The sequence below is a fragment of the Prinia subflava genome, chromosome 16 (assembly GCF_021018805.1).
Source record: "Prinia subflava isolate CZ2003 ecotype Zambia chromosome 16, Cam_Psub_1.2, whole genome shotgun sequence".
NCBI lineage: Eukaryota > Metazoa > Chordata > Aves > Passeriformes > Cisticolidae > Prinia > Prinia subflava.
Window position 1 is genome coordinate 8,203,583 of NC_086262.1, and position 21,162 is coordinate 8,224,744.

At 41.1% G+C, this 21,162-nt stretch overlaps 1 protein-coding gene across 1 annotated transcript in view; it reads right to left on the reverse strand.

Moving 5' to 3' along the window:
* Positions 1 to 21,162, reverse strand: part of FSTL4 (follistatin like 4) — a 217,739-nt gene that overhangs the window by 77,789 nt on the left and 118,788 nt on the right. The window contains exon 6 of the mRNA XM_063413684.1: positions 18,636 to 18,753. Coding sequence (XP_063269754.1) covers positions 18,636 to 18,753 — 118 coding nt within the window. The remainder of the gene's footprint in view (positions 1 to 18,635; positions 18,754 to 21,162) is intronic.

The following is a 21,162-nucleotide window of genomic DNA, read 5'->3' on the forward strand; positions in this document are numbered from 1 at the left end:
ATTTTTCTCTTTGAGGAGAGAAAAATACGGAAAAAGAAAATAATTTGAATTGTATTTTTATGCAAATGCAGTAAAGATAAACTGTGTCCTCTCTTAACATATTTTTGCTTGCCCAAAGGTGTAATAAAGAGCTGACTACTGAAAGCTTTTCATGCCTCCAAGAAAAGAATAGACTAAAAGAGAAATTATTTCTCTAAACAATTCTAAGCAGTCAATTTGTTAAGCAACAATGCAAGTTTCCTCTGCTTGGAGCAACAGAGCAATATCAACAAGGCTGCAAGCTGCCACATAGACTGCATCAGGATTAATTATTTTATATTACAACGTCTGGAAGTAGTGACAGCAAAAGAATTAAATGGGACTTTATGTTTTCAGCCAGCAAGGGTGCTGTTCAGCCTGTTGGATTCTTTAAGTGAAGAGACAGCTTAAACCAAGATGATTCTTTCTCCCTGGCCATATGTAACCTCTTGGAATCTGAACCCTCAACAATGAGCAAAGCAGAGCTGAACAGTTTGAAACACAGCTGTGCTAAGATGTGTTAACTTGGACTGGATGAACTGCTTGAACACCTATATTTAAAAATCTTTCAAGAAATAAAAACAGATGATTAATAAATATCCAGTGAAAAAGCATCGTGTCCTACCAGGGAAAGTAAAACGTGAGTTACTAATACAGCGAGCAGGGAACTTAACAACAAACATCTGAGCATCTGATTGTCCTTATGAAAGAGCATGTCCAGCACTGGGAGAGAAGCAGTTCTGATTTATCCAGCATCAGCCCAAGGTAGGTTTGGCATCTGAGATGATGTGAGCTCCCAAGGATGCTCTCTGCCTGTGGGAGGTTTGGCAGGACCTCCTCATTGGTGTTTTCCTCCATGTGACCCCAGGTAGTGAGCTTACTCTTCAGTGTTCTCCTCATCTGAGACAAAAATGCCATTTTTGTTTTCTTTTCTGTTGCTTTTAATGATATTTGGCACATTTAAAACTTTTGTCTCTCAAGAAATGTGACTAAAACTAGTACATAGACTCAACAATTGTAGGGGAAGTGGGAAGGAGTGATGAAGCAAATAGCTACCTGGCAAATGCACTCAAGTGATCAATACTGAAATACTGCTGTCAGATCCTGCACTGAACCCTTCCAGACAGCCCATCAAGTTGGAGATGAAGGCTCCTTCCTGCCTCCTGTAGGAGAGCTTGCTCAGAAAGAAATAAAATCTTTATGTATGTCCTGATTTGCTGTTTCCAGCCAGATAATATGACGGAAAAAGACCCATTATTTGTACTGCCCTGACATGGCAGGTGATGTAAAGAAACGTTGTTGCTTTTAAAAAGAATCCCCTACAAGGGAAATGACAGGTGGTTCACTTCTGTAAATTCAGGTTCACTGATTTAAGGACACAGAGCCTTGGAGCACAGATGCTAGATGCTTTCTTGCCATGTTCTGCAAGAGGTGCTATTTTTCTGGGAGACAGTCAGGCTGGACAGTCCCATATTCTGCAGGGCAGAGTTACTCAGTTCTTGGAGGTTTTTTCCACAGATCCTTTCTTCATCTGCTCCTACCACTATTACAGCAGATTTAGCTGCAGAAGAGAGTAACACAGCCATTTCCAGATACCACAAATACTACCTGGCAACTCCTGAGTGGCTGCAGATGCCACCCAGTGCAGGGGTGCCACCAGCTCACCTTGTGCTACAGCTCAGGTCCAGCTTAGTTATGTTGTTAGATATGTTAGTTGCTTAGTTATGAAAACCAGGAACTGCCTCTTTGCCTTCTTCCACACAGCCAACTATCCTCTCTTTTCTCCAGCCCTGTCCTGGGAGGCTGCTCCTGTCCGTTCCTGAAGGTGCTGTCTGGAGCCAGCAGTCCTCATGTCCTCCTCAATGTTTCCAATCAAAGAGACATGCCCTAACTCTTGGTGTCCATCCAGGACCCAACACTGCTTTTTCTACTTTCTCTGGAAGTTGGTTATAAGCTTAGTCTGTATCTTCCCCCATCAGCAGAGCTGCTTTATTCCCAACACATGATGAACAGTTTATTATTTTCTATAAAAATGAAACAATATCTTCTCTTGTAAAAAAAATTCTTCCATGGTCCAGGGTCCTCTAACTTTTATGATCACAATCAGGTTACTTATTGCAATGAAATGCTGGCATTTGAATAACTGGAAAATCTGGCACTTCTGTCCTAGGGTTTCTTTCTGTATCTGGTGAAAGGGGGCTTTGAGAGGAACCACTTACAGCAAACACACTGCTTTTGAAAATCCAGAGCATGATCCTTTACCGTGTTTGTAAATCACTCCTCAGCATTACTGTCATCTCAGCTTTAAAGTCACTCCAGGCCCTGTGTGTGATACAGGAGTGTGGCTGTGTCACCTCAGAGAGAGAGGAACAGTGGCTGGTGGCAGTGCCCGGTGCTCACAGCAGCTTTGGGTGGAGACACCAAGGTCAGATTGTGGGAGAAGTCACTCTGAGGCACAGTGAAAATGAAGTATTCTTCAGGAGTTTCATTTGAGCTAGAAGGCAGTTGGGCTTTAGCCAAGAGGGGAAAAAGCTGCGATGCTCAACATGCAAACCCTTTGCAGCAGTGAGTGACAGTGTCCTTGTGAGGGGATCTGTGTCTGCCAGGGCCATGGCTAGCACTGGGCATCCCTGGGCACAGTGGGAGCTCCCTGGGCCAGGGCCATCCTCAGGCACTGGCCCTGCTCCAGCTCCACTGCAGATCCCTACAGCTGCCTGTGCTGGCTGCAGGGAGGGCATCTTTACGGCTTCTAAGTTCATCGCTGGAGGGCAGACAAGCAAAAAGTTGAACACTATTAAAAACCCACAAAACCTCCATTTTTCTGAAAACTGAGAAGCTAAGTCAGACTGAGTGGGCACCCAAACCCTTCCCCTTGTCCGGCCCTGCTGTCCTGTGGCACAGAGGGAAGCCTGAATCCCATTTAACATTGACTGGTTACTCTCAACTCTAGGAAAGCATTAGGCTCAGTGGAAATGTGTAAGCAGCTACGACAAGAAGTGGTTGATCCCTTTGCTGCATTGAACAGAAAAAAAATTAAAGAAGTAATTCACAAAGATAGGAAGACTAAGAAATTTCTCGGGTAGTGTAATAAATAATTCCCAGTCATAGTTTGCAATTTTACAAATTAAATCTTTGTAACAGAAATTGCAAGGAAGTTATCCATGTAGGTCTTGCTATTTCCAGAAGTTCTTCAAATTCATTTCAATGTGTTTGCTCTACAAACTCAGACTCTATCCAATTTCTTCAGGTGATGGGTAAAAGTCCAAGGAAATTTCTTGTCATTTTGGTTTAACTAAAACCCTGTGATCTGAGGAGATTGTGATGTTGACACTGTACCAGTGTTCAAGCATACAAAATCCTGAAGATTTTATCTAATATATGGATTATTCTCTCTTTCACCTTGCAGACGACACATATTCCTGCCAGGAAGCACCACTCCCACAGCCACAGACCACACAAATCAACAGTGACCAGAAACACCCTGGTTTTTTGGCAGGGGCATTTCCATGTGGCTGACACCAACTTCCACCATCGTAGGACAGGCAGTTATAAGAAAATGACATAATGTGAAATCTGGATATAGTTCTTGATGTGCTGCCCAACTAATTCAGAGAAAAGAAGCTCCTGAAGCATTGTCACAGCAGGGAGATGCTGCCTATCCACTGGAGCAGGGGTATCTCCCATCAGAATCCCTCCTTAGAAACCAGCAGAGCTTGCAACATCTAATTCACTTGGACAAAATCCCACCCTTACTTCCACATCTAAGGCTGATGAGGATGTGTCTAAGAAGTTTGTAGCACATGAATGAGCAAATGTGTAACCCTTTCCATGACCAGAGGAGGAGGACACAGAAAGTCCTGCAACAGATAAGTTTAAAAGGATTTTTAAATGGTGAAAAAATCGTTTCTTTCTTCCTCTGGTTAGAAAGAGATCAGTGAGATAAGACACAAAAGTTACCCTTGGCTTTTCCAACTTTTCAGCACCTGTGAATTACAGAGAGATGCTACTGCCCCTAACAGCTGAGACCCATCTGCTACTGACCAAGAATAATTTCTGAGCAACAAAGGAAACATCTCTTGGATACCCATGGTCAACCTTTTCATGAGTTAGCAAGGACAAGGCACAGAAATACCATAATTTTTCAAAACAGGAATTATTCCTGTTCCTCTTATGCCTTAATTTGAAAACCTTTCCCTTTACTTCCATCAGAGTAGAAAGAAGCAGGTATAGGGAAAAATAGGCTAATGGAGAAGAGGAAGCCAGGCATGTGAAGATGGGGGTGGAGAAGCTGGTGGCCATGGGCAGTCAACTTCTGTGGCTCTGGGTGGCAGCAAACAGGCAAGGGAAACCAGCAGGCTGCAGGATGGGATGGAATGCCAGGTGGGATCCCTATTCCTGCACTGTATTAGCCTGCTGGAGGTAGGGAGGGAGTAAAAAAAAAAAAAAAATTAGCAGCTTCTATTTCTCCCTGGGCTGTTTTTCCTGCATGGCTGTTACTGGTCATTTATTTATTTTTAAGGCAGGCTGCCCTGGTGACCAATGTCTTGTTGATTTTATGAAGTGGGCAAAAGAAATGGGTCCAGAGAGACTGCAAACATGTACAGATAGATGATTTGTGACCCAGGGACAATTCCACTTACAAGTAAATGAACTTTTGCAAAATGTTTAAAGTTACAGGCAGGGACAACTTCCCCCAGACCAGGCTGCTCCATCCAAACCCCATCCAACCTGGCCTTGAACACTTCCAGGGATTGGACATCCACATCTACCCTGGGCAACCTGTTATTCCAGCTTATACAACTGGAACAGGCAATGATTCTCAGAGTGCAGAATTTGTATTTCAAACACAAACCTTATACGTAACAGATTTACAAGAAGTAACACAAAGTCAGACACTGCTGGGTTTGCTCGAGACTGGGCACATCAGCTGGGGGCAACCTGGGGTTCACTCAGGCTCTGACAGCACAACCACCCATCTATCAGGACAGTAAAATCATCGTGGTTATTGTGACTGATTATTAGGTAATTCTTCACAAGAAAATGGAAAGAGAAGCAGTGACTCTCAGACAGCACTTCCACTGTCTCTGTACAGGTGTTACACCTGCAGCATTTACTGGGCTGCTCACAGAGCCCAGCACCAGTTACCTCCATTGCACTGAAACACATCTGTTATTTCAAACAACTTAAAATGGACTTTATCTGACAGCTTTTGATGCTGGAATTTTAAATTAGCTGGGCCTCACAATCAAGTTCCTATGGGGCATCCTCCACAAAAACTAATAACAAAAGCAATAATAACCATAGGAAGTCAAACATCCCCACAAGTTGTATAACTGCTTCATAAGATATTTCAACCTCTTCTATGAGCAACCTTGTATCTATTCCTCAGAGTAAATTATCCAGTGGGTTGACATGAGACATGTAATGAAATTGCTTTGCCACTGGCCCTGTTGATCTCTTCAAAGTTTTTTCATTATAGGAAATTAGTGGATCACTAACACTTACTAAAGCACTTTTTGTTTCATGGGGAGCTTGCAGAGGCTGATGGAAGATGTGCCCCCCAGAGAGTGACTGCACAGGAGGATGGAGGTGATGGCTCACTACAGTGTGGTACCAAGTGTCCCAGCCTTCCTTTTCCCTTCCCTCCTGCTTTCTCCTTAAAGGAAATTACCTGCCAAGTCTTCTCTTGCCTAATGTTCAACAAAAGGAGTGGTGATCAATGATGGCTCAGAGCTGCTGATCCCCTCCCAAGAGCCCAAGAATGAAGCCAACCTGCCACTCTCTTTTTTTGTTACTTGTAAAGCTCTTGGACACACGATGCCTGGTGCAGAGCAAGTCTTCCATTCCTCAATGTCCACTGTTAAAGAGCTCTCACAGAGCAGGAATCCCACAGTTCATTACTGCTATCTGTTCAACAGACTTCTGGCATAATTGTATTAGTGCCTCACTGCAGGGCTTGAAAAGTGAAATCTGGAAAGTACCTTTTTGCCATTGGTTTCTGTGTTTGCTGAAGCCCTGTTTATGTACTGGAATACAAACCACATTACTTTCAGCTCACATAATTTGTTTAATGCATTGTGTTCAGAGGCCACCTGTGCTAATGCATCACAGCAGTAAGTGGGTTACTCTCATCATGTTTGAGAAAGGAAAAAAACACCTATCTTCTGAGCCAAATCCCTCCCTCAATGCACTTGTTTTCACTGAATTCAACTCGGAGAGGCTGCAGGGTAAGGGATAGGTGATAGGGGGCACAAGGAGGAGACACAAGCTGTGCTCACTTGGATGGCAGCAGCCAAGTTTGTTCTTTTATACCCTAAGCATCCCTCTCATTCATGGATAATGCTGGAGGGATGTGCTGCTCTCCAGAGGAGTTCATGCATTATCAGCCCCTCTAGCGCCCACAGTCTGTATTTCTGCCATGTCAGGATAATTTGCTACTGCCAAAAAACTCCCACTTGGCAAAGAAAATGCATCTTCATTCTTTTTTGAGAGCTCTTTGACTCGGTGGGTGTCCATGTTGCACTGCAAGAAGAATGCACACTCAGTCCTAAGCTGTTTCCATCTTCCATTTAGCTACTCACTGCATGTCAATGTATTAATTACAATCCACAGTGCCTGTTCATCCCATTACACTGAGGTATTCAATAAATACTGATTAACATATTGGAGTCTTTCCATGAGTGCATCTTAGAGTGAATGGGTTCATAAAAATACATCTTAAAACAAAATAAGGAGGATAATAGCAATTCTGTAACAAATTTAGCTTCATATACATCTCATATTTTAGCAGATCATTGCTTAGCAAATTGCATTAAAACTCACACAACTCTTTAGAATTGTGCCAGAAGACACACTATGCTTCTGAGTAGACTCCAAGCCAGTCTACCTAGGAGACACACTTGTATCCTTTGTGCTTAATACTGCACTGAATATATATTAATGGTGAAAAAACCCAATAATAAGTAGTATTTGAATAAGTGGAGATGTGCTAAAACAGCCAAAAAATATCTGCACTTATTACCTTCTTAAGCCTGTAAATGACCATATGGACTGTTCCAAAGGCTGAAGATTGATTTGGTGTCAGGAATTAAGGATAGACAGGGCAGACCTTTATGCTGTTTACTGTGTGAGGATCTGGCACAGAGCTTTTTTCTTGCCACAATAAACTGCAGTTTCCTGAAGAGAAGAGACTGAAGGCAACAGCCTCCACTACCCATAATGACCAAATGCAACCAGATGCTGTCACTTGCTCTGAAAGAACTTTGCCTCCAGGTCCTACAAGAATGTAAACCCTATCTAGTGATGCTTGCATATCAGCTACAGATGCCAGCACTGACAAGTTGTTGTTTGGGTATTTAGGGCAGAAAAAGGAGTTTTGGTTCCAGCTGGTTTAGTCTGTTGATGAATCTGGGTTTTCCTGCTGCAGGAGGATGGGAGATCCCTGCATCCCACCCCAGCCAAGGTGCCCTCAACAGGAAACCACAGCATCTTGCTGCAGAACCAGCAGATTAAGAGAAACACATCAGCATTCTAAGAAAAATGAAGAAATGAGACTCCTGTCCTGCAAATTAGGTCCTGAACAATGGTTATTTTTTAAGTCCACTGTTGTAAACTGCAGGAAATTGTAACTTTGCTTGTGGATTTATACCCACAATAGTCATCCTCTAGAGGAACCTTTTCCCAGACGTGTAAACCACCAGGTTCTTGGGCAGATGCTGAGTAGCAGGTGACACAGAATATCATTCTGTTTCACCACACAAACATTAACAAATATTTTTCCTCTAGCTCCCAATTTTGTTACAGGATGTGCTAATGGACAGGTTAAACACCACTAACAACATTCAGGACAGACCAGCAGCAGCCAGACACATTTCCTCTCATCAGCTTGCTAAGGGCTCCATGCACAGCTTCTGAATTTTCCTGGCAGAAATGATGTCTTTTCCCCATCCCAGCAATGGGTTCCTTAGATAGACAGCCTTTTGGGAGGGAGCAGAATGTAAAAGAGAGACATTTCTCCAGCAAAAGTTTTCTGAGTTTAACTGTAAGAGCTATCAAATAATAGCTGCGAGCCATTATATTAAAATATGCATATATGTGTATTAAATATATGCATGTATTGCTGTAAAGTTAATAATAAAACATGTTATAATTTAATAATAATTAATATTATTATATTAATAAATATTAATAAATGCATCTATTAAACAGATGCATATATTGCTGTAAAGGTTGGACTTGGTGATCTTGGAGGTCTTTTCCAACCTTAATGATTCCATGATTCTATGAAAAACAAATACTGCAGTGACAGTGCCTGACCTTGGCCATACAGTGTCAGGACTGGTGACAGCTCTTGGGTTTTCAGAGGTCAGGGTCAAACTAACCTGGGTTATTTTTGCTGCTACATGTGGACAGCAGGACAGAACCTGCAGCAGCACATGGGGTTTCAGCAAAGGGCTGTGATTGATGATGCCACTTGAGGTAACTCGAAACTCTGGAGAAAGCTGAATTTTCTCCATTATTACAATGAAGCATGAACGACATGGAGAACCAGGTCACAGAGCCAGACAGGAGAACAAAACCACAGGAAGAGTCTGTCTGGGCAGCATCTTTCAGGAAAAACTTCAAACTCAGTCTGTACCTGAAAGCAGTTCCAGCAGCCCCTACATCAGACCAGAGCCCTGCCCTGACACTACAGAAAAATCAGGATATGGGAGAACCCTGTGAAACACAGTTCATGCCAAAATACAGTCTGAAAGGGTATTTAAAATGTTACCCTGGTCTTTTGAGCTCTCAATTCTCTAATTTAATTTCATATTTAAAATGTGTATATATACCCTGTGAAATCCCAGGGTGAGGATATTTTTAGTCTCTTTTCATCCCACTCCTTTTTGGTGTTTTGCTGTGTAATTATTGTCATTGCCACTTCCTGTTCCATCACCCTTTGCATTCCCTGACCCCCAGCAATTTTTGGGGCTGTGGTATAAGGTGCTACTAATCAATGCTGGGTTTCAGCTGGCCACAGAGCAGTGGACACCATTCCAAGTGCTTCAGTGTCCAGGACAGGATCTGGGATCTTTACTAGTACATTATTTAGGTTTGTATGATGAACAGAATGACAAATTATAAAGAGATATAGACATAGCATATTTCCCTTTTTTTCCTTCTGTTACATCATGGCCACAAATTACTTCTCTAAGCAGCAAGTTTCAAATAACACCGCTGGAATATCACTGTCTGAACTGTGGTGAACTACAGGAATCTAAGTGTGGCATAAAGCAGGAGTTCAGCAGTGCCTCTACTTGTTTGAGAAAAGAGAAACAAAAATTCTGCAGCTGAATTTTATGTACTGCAGATGGAAAAGCTGACAGCAGGAACAGTGCTTGAGAGGCACAGGAGGGCTCAGCTTGCCCTTATTTATGTCTATCAATGGCTTTTGATATTATTTCTGAAGTTTTGATCATCAAGAATCTTGAGAATGAGTTTTTTTTATGGTGGTGCTAAAGACATATTAGCAACAGCTGAGTTGCAAATCCAGATGCAGTTGAAGCATCTCTGAAGTTTTTTACTTTTTTCTAAAGGCTAGAACCCTTTTTTATTCTTTTTGGAAGTATTAAAGCAGAACCAACCTTTGAGTTCAGCTTACTCAATTTTCTACTGCTATTTTTTTTATAAGTTTCTATCTGGGCATCCTGGATTTGTCAAGGAGATTTTCTCCTGTGAAGAACATGAAATAAAAACATCTCAGCTGTGGCTCTCCATAAATTGTATCACTGCACTGGGGATATGTACTGTAGTCGATAATTTTCTGATGGCTGCTCTGGCATTTTGATTACAAAATTAGCACTGCAGCTCTGTAGTGCTGTACAGTGTCAATAAAGTCTGTCCTAAATGAACTAAGAACTGGCTGGAGGACAGATCTCTAAAAGCATTTCTCACAGGGAGAGAGAGAGCCAGAGCCCCAATCTATTCAACATCTCCACTGAGATCTGGAATGAACACAGAAATTCCAGCTGACACTTTGGACACCTGAGGGTGATGCAGTGGGAGGCAGGATGGCTGTGCTGAGCTTTTGGGGTTGGCCAGTAACCTGCCTCTGTGGATGATGCAGCACTTTAATATAACCATGTGTACAATTATATATCAAACAGTGAGCAGACAGCCAGAACAAGGAAAGCAGGGCAGAACTACAAAGAGGAAACCAGATGAGGCCACTAATCCTGGGAGAAGGGTCAGTAAGTGACAAAACACACCACAGCAGCATGATCCCTGCCTGGATGATGAGGGAAGTAATATGGGAGGGGAAGGGTAATAAAGGAAGTTTTACCCTCTGTACTGCCTGTGGTGGAACTGAGGCTGCTGTGTTAGGTGATTTTTTTTTTCTTTTTTTCTTTTTTTTTTTTTATATATCATGGTACGTTTTTGGCCTTAAAAGCTGTGAATCTGCTCAACCAGTGGAAGAAAAGACAAAGAACACGTAAATGGAGAAGCAATTCAAAGCATCCATGGGGTGTCTGTAAAGGCAGAGAGACCATTCACAGCACCTCTCCTCAGATGAAGGCAGATTTTGAAAGGAAAATAAAATGCTAGCAATAACCGACTTGGAAATATAATGAGAGAAAACAAGAAAGAACAGAAAACTGCAGCTAAAATGATCTGGACTGTATGTAATAAAACAAGATCTGGCTCAGGATCCTACTGTATCATGCCTCTGACTTCATGTAAAGTCTTAAGCACTGTAATTTTGCCCATTTTTAACAAAAATTAATTCTTGCTTCATGAAAATATTGCATTTTCTTCAAAAATTCCTCAGAAAGACAGAGTATGACTAAAAAGTAAAAAAATCCAAAACCCGAAACAACACAAAGCTTGGGTCCAGTTTTCATTCAGAAATGGCCACTGGTTTTGCAAGACCATAAGGAAGCCATAGGAACTCCAGCAAGTCTCCATTCCCAGCTCATAGAAAATTAAAATTATACTTTTTAGACCCCTAAATACATGACTTGAAGGTGCACAGAGAATCATAGAATTATTTAGGTTGGAAAAGTCCCCTAAAATCATCAAGTCCAACTGTTGCCCTGGCACTGCCAAGGCCACCACTGAACCATGTCCCCAAGTGCCACATCTACACATTTGTGTAAAGCTTGATGGTGACTTAACATGTGCCTAGGACTGTCAGACATTCTAGGATTTCACCAATATTTGTATTTGCTCTTCACTGACATAATTTTGTGTTTGCAAGTAACCCAAAATACTATTATTTGTGCATGTGAAATTGCTTCAGTGAACATTGCTGGCGCAGATCAAATAGTTTTTTGAGAAATGGTATTTGCCTGGTTTATATGCTAGTGAGTCACTCATAAATACTTATAAATATTTAAATATTCTAGTCCTGGAAGAGTGTGTGTAGACATTTGATATGGTTTGTACTACATCACCTCTGAAGCACATGGCAATTTCTTGCATTTAAAACCAAGATTAACAAATCAATGCACCCTGAAAAACATTTTAAGATCAACAGTACATTGTCTTCTATTGAGTTTTCTTTGCAATTTGTAGACAATAGATTTCCAATAACAACCTGTAATTAAATCACTTTCTCTTATTCAGCTGTTGCATATTAAGACTGTTAACATTTTACAGATGGTATCTTTGGAAATGAGAGATAGGAACAAGGGGGAATGGCTTTAAATGAAAGATCTTGGGTTTAGATTAGCTATCAGATAGATATTAGATATTATTAGACATTAGATATTATAATCTTTTCCTGTGAGCATGGTGAGGCCCTGGCACAAACTGCCCAGAGAAGCTGTGGATGCCCCATCCCAGGAAATCCTCAAGGCTGTGGGGGCTGGAGCAACTTGGTCCAGTGGAAGATGTCCCTGTGGCAGGGAGTTAGGACAAGATGAGGTTAAGGTCCCTCCTAACCCAAACCCTTCTGTGCTTCCACACTGGAAAAAATACTGGAGTTTGGCAATTGATATTTGAGTGTGTGGGTTCTGATGTGGAAACAGCCAAACCAGTGTCAGGCACCCTCCCTGGCTTTCCAAGAAAAAATCTGGCTTTTGTTCTTGAAATGAAACCACAATCATTCTAACCTCATCTATGTTTACCATTAATTCTGCTAAAATTTTATTTCAGGAGGTTCTCTTGATTGAAGTCATAATGCCAAAATATATAAAGTGGGTAGAAAAGCTTAGCAGCAGCCCTGATTAAATGAATTAATGTCTGATCTGAACATGGAAACATTTCTCTTTTTAGCCCAAGGCAAAGCCCTGTCCCTCTCTCCACTGGCAAACATCCATCCACATACAACATAATTATACTTGATCTGAGCACTTTTAACTTTTTCTCTGGAACCAGATTTTAGCTTTTGAAGCCTTTTTGTTTAGATTAAACTTGTCTTTCTTGCTACAAATTAATTCTGATTATTCTTCTTCTTCTGAGAAGACACCTTTTGCTTTGTTCAAAATGCAGCAAAACAACTGAGACTACACAACAAACCTGATTCTGACAGCTGTTTTGTGAAACTGCAAACAATGCAGGGCACTTTGCTGGAGCCCTGAGATATATTTTAGACTTGAAGTGCAAAAGGTTTTCACAATGAGAAGAGCTTTAAAAGAGAGACAGAAAAAGAAATCAACTTTTTTCTTGGCAGAATGTGTTTCTTTGATACCAAGGGAGGGAAAAAAAAGAAGAAAAAAAAGAATATCCAAGTAAGAAAATTTTCCACATTCAAGAAATAGCTGCCCACTAAAATGTAGTACAGATAAACCCACTGTGATATCCCCAGCTGAGGTATCCTACCAGACAAAAATTACATTTCATGGTGCAGCAGGATCATTACTAGTGCTCAAGCCAAGCATCTTACACTGCATTTATGAGCTAGGTGAGGAGTTAGGTGCTTCTGAAAACGATCTAAAGTCAAAACATATTTGAGCAGGGAGATCTCAGGAGCTGATCAAAGACACCTCCATCCTCAAGCATGTGCCCAGAGCTCAGCCCTGCCCACTCACAAGTCTCTGGGCACTCTCCCTTGTGCTGAGCTGCTGTTTCTGCCTCCAACATACCCCAGCTCCATCCTCAAAATGCCTCAAAACACAGCATGGTGTCATGACTCAGCTGTGGGAATGCTGGTGACAGAGTGTGTTGCAGTGACTTGGGTGCTTGTTGGGTTTTCCCATCAACCCTGTTCAGTCACTTGGCACTTCCTGCAGGAATCAAGCTGAATTGCTTTCAATTTCTGCTTTTTCCCTTGATTTTTTAATATTTTTAGTTTTGTTTCTGCTATAAGATTGCATTATTAAATGAGTATTAATATACCAATACAATGATATTAGTACACTAATGTAATGATAATAATAACACTAAATAATAACAACAATATTACTACTACTACTAAACGTGCAGTAAGTTGCCTTTATCCTCAGTAACACATCTGCACACCATTCCTTAAGGCAATCAAGAATGGGCTGCTTTGGCCAACTAAAGGAAACCTCATTTCTTTCCTGAGTAGCTCCTCTAACACAGCATCAAACCAGAAGCAGAGGCTGTCGCTCCCCTGCTCGCTCAGCCGTGTTTGAAGTTGGGATATCACATCGCTCACAGCAGAAGCAATCAATGCTGGTAAGCTAATGAATTATTTCCAAGTTTGGGCCAATATCTACAGCAACATGAAAGAAAAATCACATACCAGGGAGATGACAGCGGGAGAGGCAGAGCATGGGGCACAGAATGTCAATATTTCAGGACTATGATTTGATTCTGTAGATAACTGTTGCTACAACACTGCTTAAGAAAACACCACAAGCAAAACGTTTTATCTCACAATATACTTGTCCAATATAATTATCTGGGCTTGACCAATCCAGCTAGAAGGAAACAGCAGCAAGTATCTGACCGTAGGTGCTGCGCCATTGACAACAGCTTCATGAATTTGTGAATAAACACTTCATCTAAACGTGGATTTTACAGGTGTGAGTGCTTCTGGAGCAGCTGGTTTGCCACACGTATATGAAGTGCATCTATACACACAGACCCCCACACAGAGATAGCAAATAGGGGTATTTGTTTTCCTCAAACAGTATTTATTTACCATTATCACCTTGTTTATTATGAGACCATAGAGTTGGATATGCTGATATATCTACCAAGAACTGAAAGCTTCTTCCTCACTGAACATCTTCCTCTCCTGCTTGACCCTGTAATCCCCTTTTTATGTTTCATTCCCTGTTTCTCAATGTAGAGCTTTGCTTTTTCCCACAGCAGCAATCCCCACAATTTTGGGACAATTAAAAGCTCTGCCTAAGGTAGTTTCTAGTGGATCAGAAACATGCACAACTCAAAAATAAATCTTTCTTGTACTCCACACTTCTAATGAGCCTCTGGGGGATGGTGGAGGAATCAGGAGGATTGCTCCCTTCTCCACACCACATGGCTGTGGGGAGTACAACTCCTGGAGATTTTAGGATCACTGCAGCAAATCTGGAGCCAGTCCAACACTGCTTCTCTGCACTGGCAGTGATTTACCTGACACCCATGCCCAGACTAGGCTCTCAATTAATTTTTTCACCCAGTTCATTCAAATTCACTCTGGTCTCTCACTCCCTGGTGGTGGTGCTGGGACAGCCCCAGGCCTGGGGCTGGCACCATCCACCCTCCCTGGCTGTTACCCAGCATTGCCTGACCTCCTGCTGAAAGTGTAGATATCTCATTTTCATATTTCTTCCTTGTGCTTTTTGGTTAATATTAAGGACATATTAAAAAAGGAAAGATTTGACCTAAAGCAGTATCAGGTGGGAAAGAAAAACATTGTCTTATACTCCTTAACTGGAGTTAAGAGAAGAGCATATTAATCCTGCAGCTGCTGCTGCATTCATTCCTGCATGAAAAATGTCCCTACTTGTGTTCTTTAGACAGCAATATATCCATAGATGACATGTATCTCATCTTACAGAAACAGCAATCTTCTGTCTACATGTAACTTATATGCAACAGACCATGGCAAATAATGACTGGACTGAAAAATAACAATTCAGTATTTTTCTTTCAGACTTCCTTTGTGGGTTGTTTTGGAAACACCAGGAAAGTATTTTAATGGGCCATGATCTAGAATTTAGGGGATTTTTATTGTTGGTTTAATAACTCCTTATTAGCTAAACAATGCTGACAGGATAAAGGCATTTTGATGGAATGCATCTTTTCCCTCTCTCTCAATTATCTGTATTACAAATTGACCTGTCCATATTGATGATGATGATACAGATCTAGAAGATTATACAGACTTTTTTCCTTAGGTTGGGCTTTCACATCTGCCAAGCTGCCACTTGCCCATTAGGGAAGACAACAGGAATGCCAGGAGTGTCATGCCTCATTCTAATGACCTCCAGTCAGATCCTGTGCCAGAAGGCACCTCCAAACCACCCATCTGAGCATTCTTACAAGTACGACTCAGCTGGGGGATGTGCTTGCCAACTCACCAGCCTATCTCCACGCTGATTAATTAGATGCATGCACTGCTTTAGCTCTTATGACAACTAAGCCTTTCATTTATTAGTCATGTATTGAATCTTTGTGACAACTTAAAGAAAAGACAACAGACAAATAACCTTTCTAGTACTCTATTTTTGGCATGTGAAAAATCTCAAGATCATCACATCAAAAATTATTATTTTTAATTATGGTCCTGAGATTCCTTATCTAATAAAAATTTATTAATGAGGAATTAGAAGACACCTACAAGTGGTTCTTACCAGAGCTGCCAGGAGAGTGTTTCATCTGTCTCATGCACTACTTGTGTATGATTAAGGCAATTTGAATAGTTGGCACTTTAACCCTGTGTGAACAGATATTTCCAGTCATCCTCATAGATGCAGGAAAACTCTTAACAGTTCTATTCTTGGGATTAAGGAACAAAAGAACTTTCAGAAAATCAGAAGAAAGGTGGCAGGTTTAGAAGGAAGGCCTCTATTTCTGTCCATAATCCAAAACTGCATTAAAATGTGTATGAAAATTATATAGCATGGTTAGAAGATAAGATTAAAACCAGCACCTATTAGATGTAGTGCTTGTACTGGTAAAACCACATTTCAGAAAATGTAAGACTCTGGATTTCTCTCATCCATGCACTTTGATCAACATGATGGGGAAGAAAAATAACCTTTGGGTCCCTGAGGGTCTTAGAGAGGATGGGTCAAAGGAAAGCAGGAGGCACACCTGGAGTGAGAGAAAGAGGCCATTTTGTGGCTCTGTGAGTTACAACAAGGCCACAAGACTCTCTAAAATGAAATGCAACTTTTAAGGCAGCACAGGAATGTCAAATTGGGAAGCTCTTCACATTATCAAGGGCATTTTCAAACCTTTCCAACGCTGCGACACTCCACCAGAGCACAGAGCTCCAAAACAGATGTGACAGAGTTTTTGAGAGGATAAATTAGATTGAGACTTTCTGATGTCACTGAATTCTGGCCATTATGTTACTCAGCTTGCTGAGTATCTGAGTGCCCACATCTTGCTGCCAGCCTGTGGCAGCCACAATTCATGGCTTGGGTGAATTTCAAGCAACAAAAAGATCTCTCTAATAGGCAAAAAGTAGGGGAAATGTGCAGGATGCTGTACCTTTTTAAACTACTGCTGCAAGCCAAATTCTGACTCATAACAAAGCAGAAATCTTATAAACAAAATTTTCATAAACCAAAGTTTGCCCTTAAGTGTTTAAAGTATTTTTGCGTTTTTTTTCCTACATCATTTAATAAAGTAAAGGGTAAAAATATACTTCAACCAGGCACTAAATTTGCTTCCAGCTTTCCCAAAATTTCAAAAGTTGCAAGCAATAACTTTAGTTTTAAATTAAAAGCTGGTGAGCCATTACCTGCTCATGATAAAAGTCAGGATTCTGGGAAAACTGAAAATGGAGAAGTCAGTCTGGTTTTCAGCCTCAGATGGTGAGCAATTCTGTTCAGATGCAAAATTCCTTTGATAAACAGTCATTGTTACACCTTGTGTTTTATTATGATAGTGTTGCAGTTTATCAATACTATTACAATTGATGGGTTAATATTTTGTACTTGTCTTATTTTCATTGCCTACTTAAAATTCCCTGAACCAAAACCCATAGAGACAATTCTTGGAATTTAGGTTTAAGTTGATGTGACTTTGAGAACCCATTGATCCAAATATACTTCCAAATAACTGCATGTCAAGCCTTTATAGCTGGGTTAATACACTTTATGCCTTTTTAATGTATGAGATTTTATGTTTTACTGTATATCTGCTGTGTTGAATTAAAAGCATGTGTGGTTCAAACAGGTCCATGGTGACAACTGGGGCTAATCTTAAAGAACTTTAAACAGCCTTCCAGCATTTAAAGGTAGCCAAAAGGAGAGTGAAAAAGGGACTTTTGACAAGGGCATGGTATCATAGGACAAGGGGGAATGTCTTCAAACTGACAAAGTGCAGTTGGATATTTTTTGGATATTTTTTTGATATTTTTTGGATATTTTTTATGAAGAAATTCCTCCCTGTGAGGGTGGTGAGGCCCTGGCACAGGTTGCCCAGAGAAGCTGTGGCTGCTCTGTCCCTGGAAGTGTCCAAGGCCAGGTTGGCTGGGGCTTGGAGTGATTTAGTCTGGTGCCACGTGTCCCTGCCCATAGCAGGGTGATGGAACTTGATAATCTTTAAGGTCCCTTGCAACCCAAACTGTTCTGTGATTATTATCTAAATTTTTTTTTTTTTTAATGAAAAGCTGTAAATCAGGAAAACAGACATTACCCTCTTTAGAAAAGAATCCTGCTTAAGAGGTAACCAGCTGTTATTGGCCCTTTCCCTGCACTCAGCAGAGTCAATGGTGGAATCGTGCTCCAGTTTTAGCCACAATGTCTGAACCACACCCCAGTTCTCTGTGCCTCACTCTCCTGATTACTGAGTAACCCTGCCCATTTCCCTCTTTCTTTAGTATCCCAAAGGAACAGGCAACAACACAACTTTTATCACCAGGATGAAGGAGACAGTGTGGGCCTTTTCCAGGGAAGGAATTCATCAAACGCTTAACTTAAAGCAAGAACATAAATTTATGAAGATAAATGAGATAACACAAGTATTTATTATATCCCACTGTTTAAGCAGCTCTGTGATCCCCAGATCCTTGCACAGGGTGCTGAGATTTGTATCACAATTGCACACTCTAATACACTCATTAACATGGAAACAAAATGTAGAAAAGATAAATCCCAGACAAAATACTCAGTAAACACCTTCCCCACAGTAAACTAACTCGCATTACCACGGGACCTTTGGATAAGTTTCCATCTTGTTTCTTTAGGGTTAATCAAACCACATACTCAGGTTTACAGACCCTGGCCAGGCCACCATCTCTCCCTTGCCATCAACAACAAGCACAACAAAACACAAAAAAACCCAATAAACTTGACACACCTATACCAACCTCCTGCTTCACACAGTGTGGAGCACAGACACCTTTGGGAACAAGCCCTCCAAAGTGTTTTCATGGCATTAAAGACAAAGACAGATCATCTTTGCTGACCGTGTCTAGGAAGACAACAGTGCCCTCACAGATATGCACATGCTTCAAAGACCCAGGACAGACCAAAGCAGGGACTCACGGAAGGCTGTGTAGAGCTCCTGCAGGGTCAGGCGCCCGTCGTTGTTGTAGTCATCAAACTGCAGAAGGTCTTCGAGTGTACAACCCAGTAAATCACCTGCCAGGTCCTCCTTCATCAGCTGCAGCAAAGAGAACAGGCAGCCTTACATGTAATGTAATGCTACACACTGCTGGCCTGGCTCACCTGGCAGATTTTCCATGAAATGAGCTTTGGGGACACAGATAGATAGATTATCATATCTGCCATTACATATTTGCTTTCTATCAAGATATTCATATTCCTGCAGCACTTCATGGACCATTTACTGAAGAACCCCTTCCTTTACCAGCAGAACAGAAATGCATTTTCATTTTGAAAACAGAATGAAAATAAATATTCAACAGGGAAAAAGGAAATTCTGCTTCTCCTTTCTCCTCTGTAAGTAAGGACAAAATTGTATTCCCTGATACTAGGACTAGAACAGGCAACACTGGATGGTGTACCCAACACTGATGTGCTTTTCCAACCCCTGGCAGTTCGCTTCTTTTGTTTTTCCAACATTTCATTTGGGTTCTCTCACTTTATTGTAGAACAGGAAGAACACTGCTGAACTGTTACATCTTCCAGACAGGAAAGCTTCTTCCTGTGGGCCAGGGATGCTTTTATTTACTATTCTCCTCTTGACCCATTATGTTGAAGCAATTTAAAGTAATAATGCTAAAATAATGACCCTTCACCTAGCAAGCAAAAAATATTCAATAAAAGTGAGATCAACCATAACTTCCCAGATCAATCCTCTAAAGATGGAAATTTCCCTCCGTCTACCCTTTGTATAGAAAATTGATTAACTTTTCGTAAGACTGACAAGTTTTTACTAGTCCTTTTGATTTAACGTCAAGGAGAAAAAAAACAGTGCAAAACACTTCAGCTGGGACACACTTAGTAGACCTATGAATCTGACTTTAAAATACATTAAATATTTAAATGGAAATAACATTCCAATTACCACCATTGTTAATAGCCTTATATATATCCATGGCTGTGAAACTACATGGGAATTTCACTGTTGGCTCCAGAGGGAAAAAACTGGATAGGGTCTACCAGCAGACAGGAAACAAACCAGCTCTAAATAGAAGGGGATGGGGCATCTGTTGCCATTGTTTTGCTCAAAGTAATTCTGTTGTGGAGAAGTAACAAAACGGGTGCTGCATCAATGAAGAACCATCCCCGTGGAGAGACTCTCCTTTGGGCTGAATCCCTCTGCAATTCCTAAAGATCCACCTCCAGGTCTTAAAAAATACTTTTTAGTGCAGTAGTGCAAGTTACCTGCCTTGAGTTTTTGCTTGCAGACAAGGTTATAGTGCTCGAGAGACTATTTTTCTTTTAAATAAAACAAAGCAAAGGCACAGCACCGGCTCATCCAGCAGTTAGAGGGAACAAGCTCTCACTGCATCACGTTCAGCTCAGCTTCCTCTGCCCATGGGCAATGAAATTCCCTTCTTTGGGGGAAATTTAAAGTTGCAGAGAGCTTCAAAATAGACAGCTAACATAAATCAATCACAAATCTGCCTAATAAAGAGGTAAGAATAGTTCTGTTTAGACTATAACCTAGGTAATTAAAAATTGCCCATTACCTAAAAAAATGTCCCTTGAAATCTGAGTGGATAAACTGGTTTTGTAAGAGCACATAAAATCATCTTGTTAAAGAGAAAAATAAAGAATTGGCATGCTACAAATAAACTGTGAATCCTGCTGCTGTGAGAGCCCAGAGCTGCCCCACAGATGTGTCCCCAGCCTGGCTGGGACTCAGCCATGCTGCCACCAAGGGGCCCAAGAGCAGAGCCACTCAGTTTGGGATTAAAAGCACTCATGGCCTATCTAGATTGTGCATTGTAAGGCATTATTTTATCTTTTGAGGGGTGATTCCACTGTCAACTCAGCCATGCTGGTGGCCAGATTGTTTGGAGAATTGTGTGGGTAAAAAGGCTCCTGGCTGAGGCTGAACTTATTCTGGTCCATCAAACTGTAAATGTTTGAACTCCAGATGTTCAGGCACATTTACTGATTTTGATAATAGTGAGAAGAATTAAAATAAGAGCAGTCAGTGTCTGTGCTTGCACTTGTGAGAGAGACCTGGGCTCCAGGCACATGTGCAAACAAAGCCCAGAGGAACTTTGAGGCAGACCTTACAACACTGTCTGTGCTCCTCTGCAGTAACAATTGTTTGCAGGCTGCCAAACCTTTATTTCCATGCAAGTTTTAAAATCCCAATAAAATAAGTTTCATGTACAAAGGGCAAAAAAAAATGAGAGTAGAACAGACACTTAGATGCCACTACGTAAAAGCTGGCTTTGAATTCAGATAAAAGTGTTTTCTTATAGCTACCATGTCTTTATAAAAAAATCATTGCCTTCAGAGGAAATATTGCATATATTCATAGCACTGAGATCTAAGGGAATTTACACTGACACTTTGCATTGTGTGGAAAAGATCAAGCATCCTGTCAACAGCCTGAGGACTAAAATGCAGCACAAACTGTCCTGGAGAG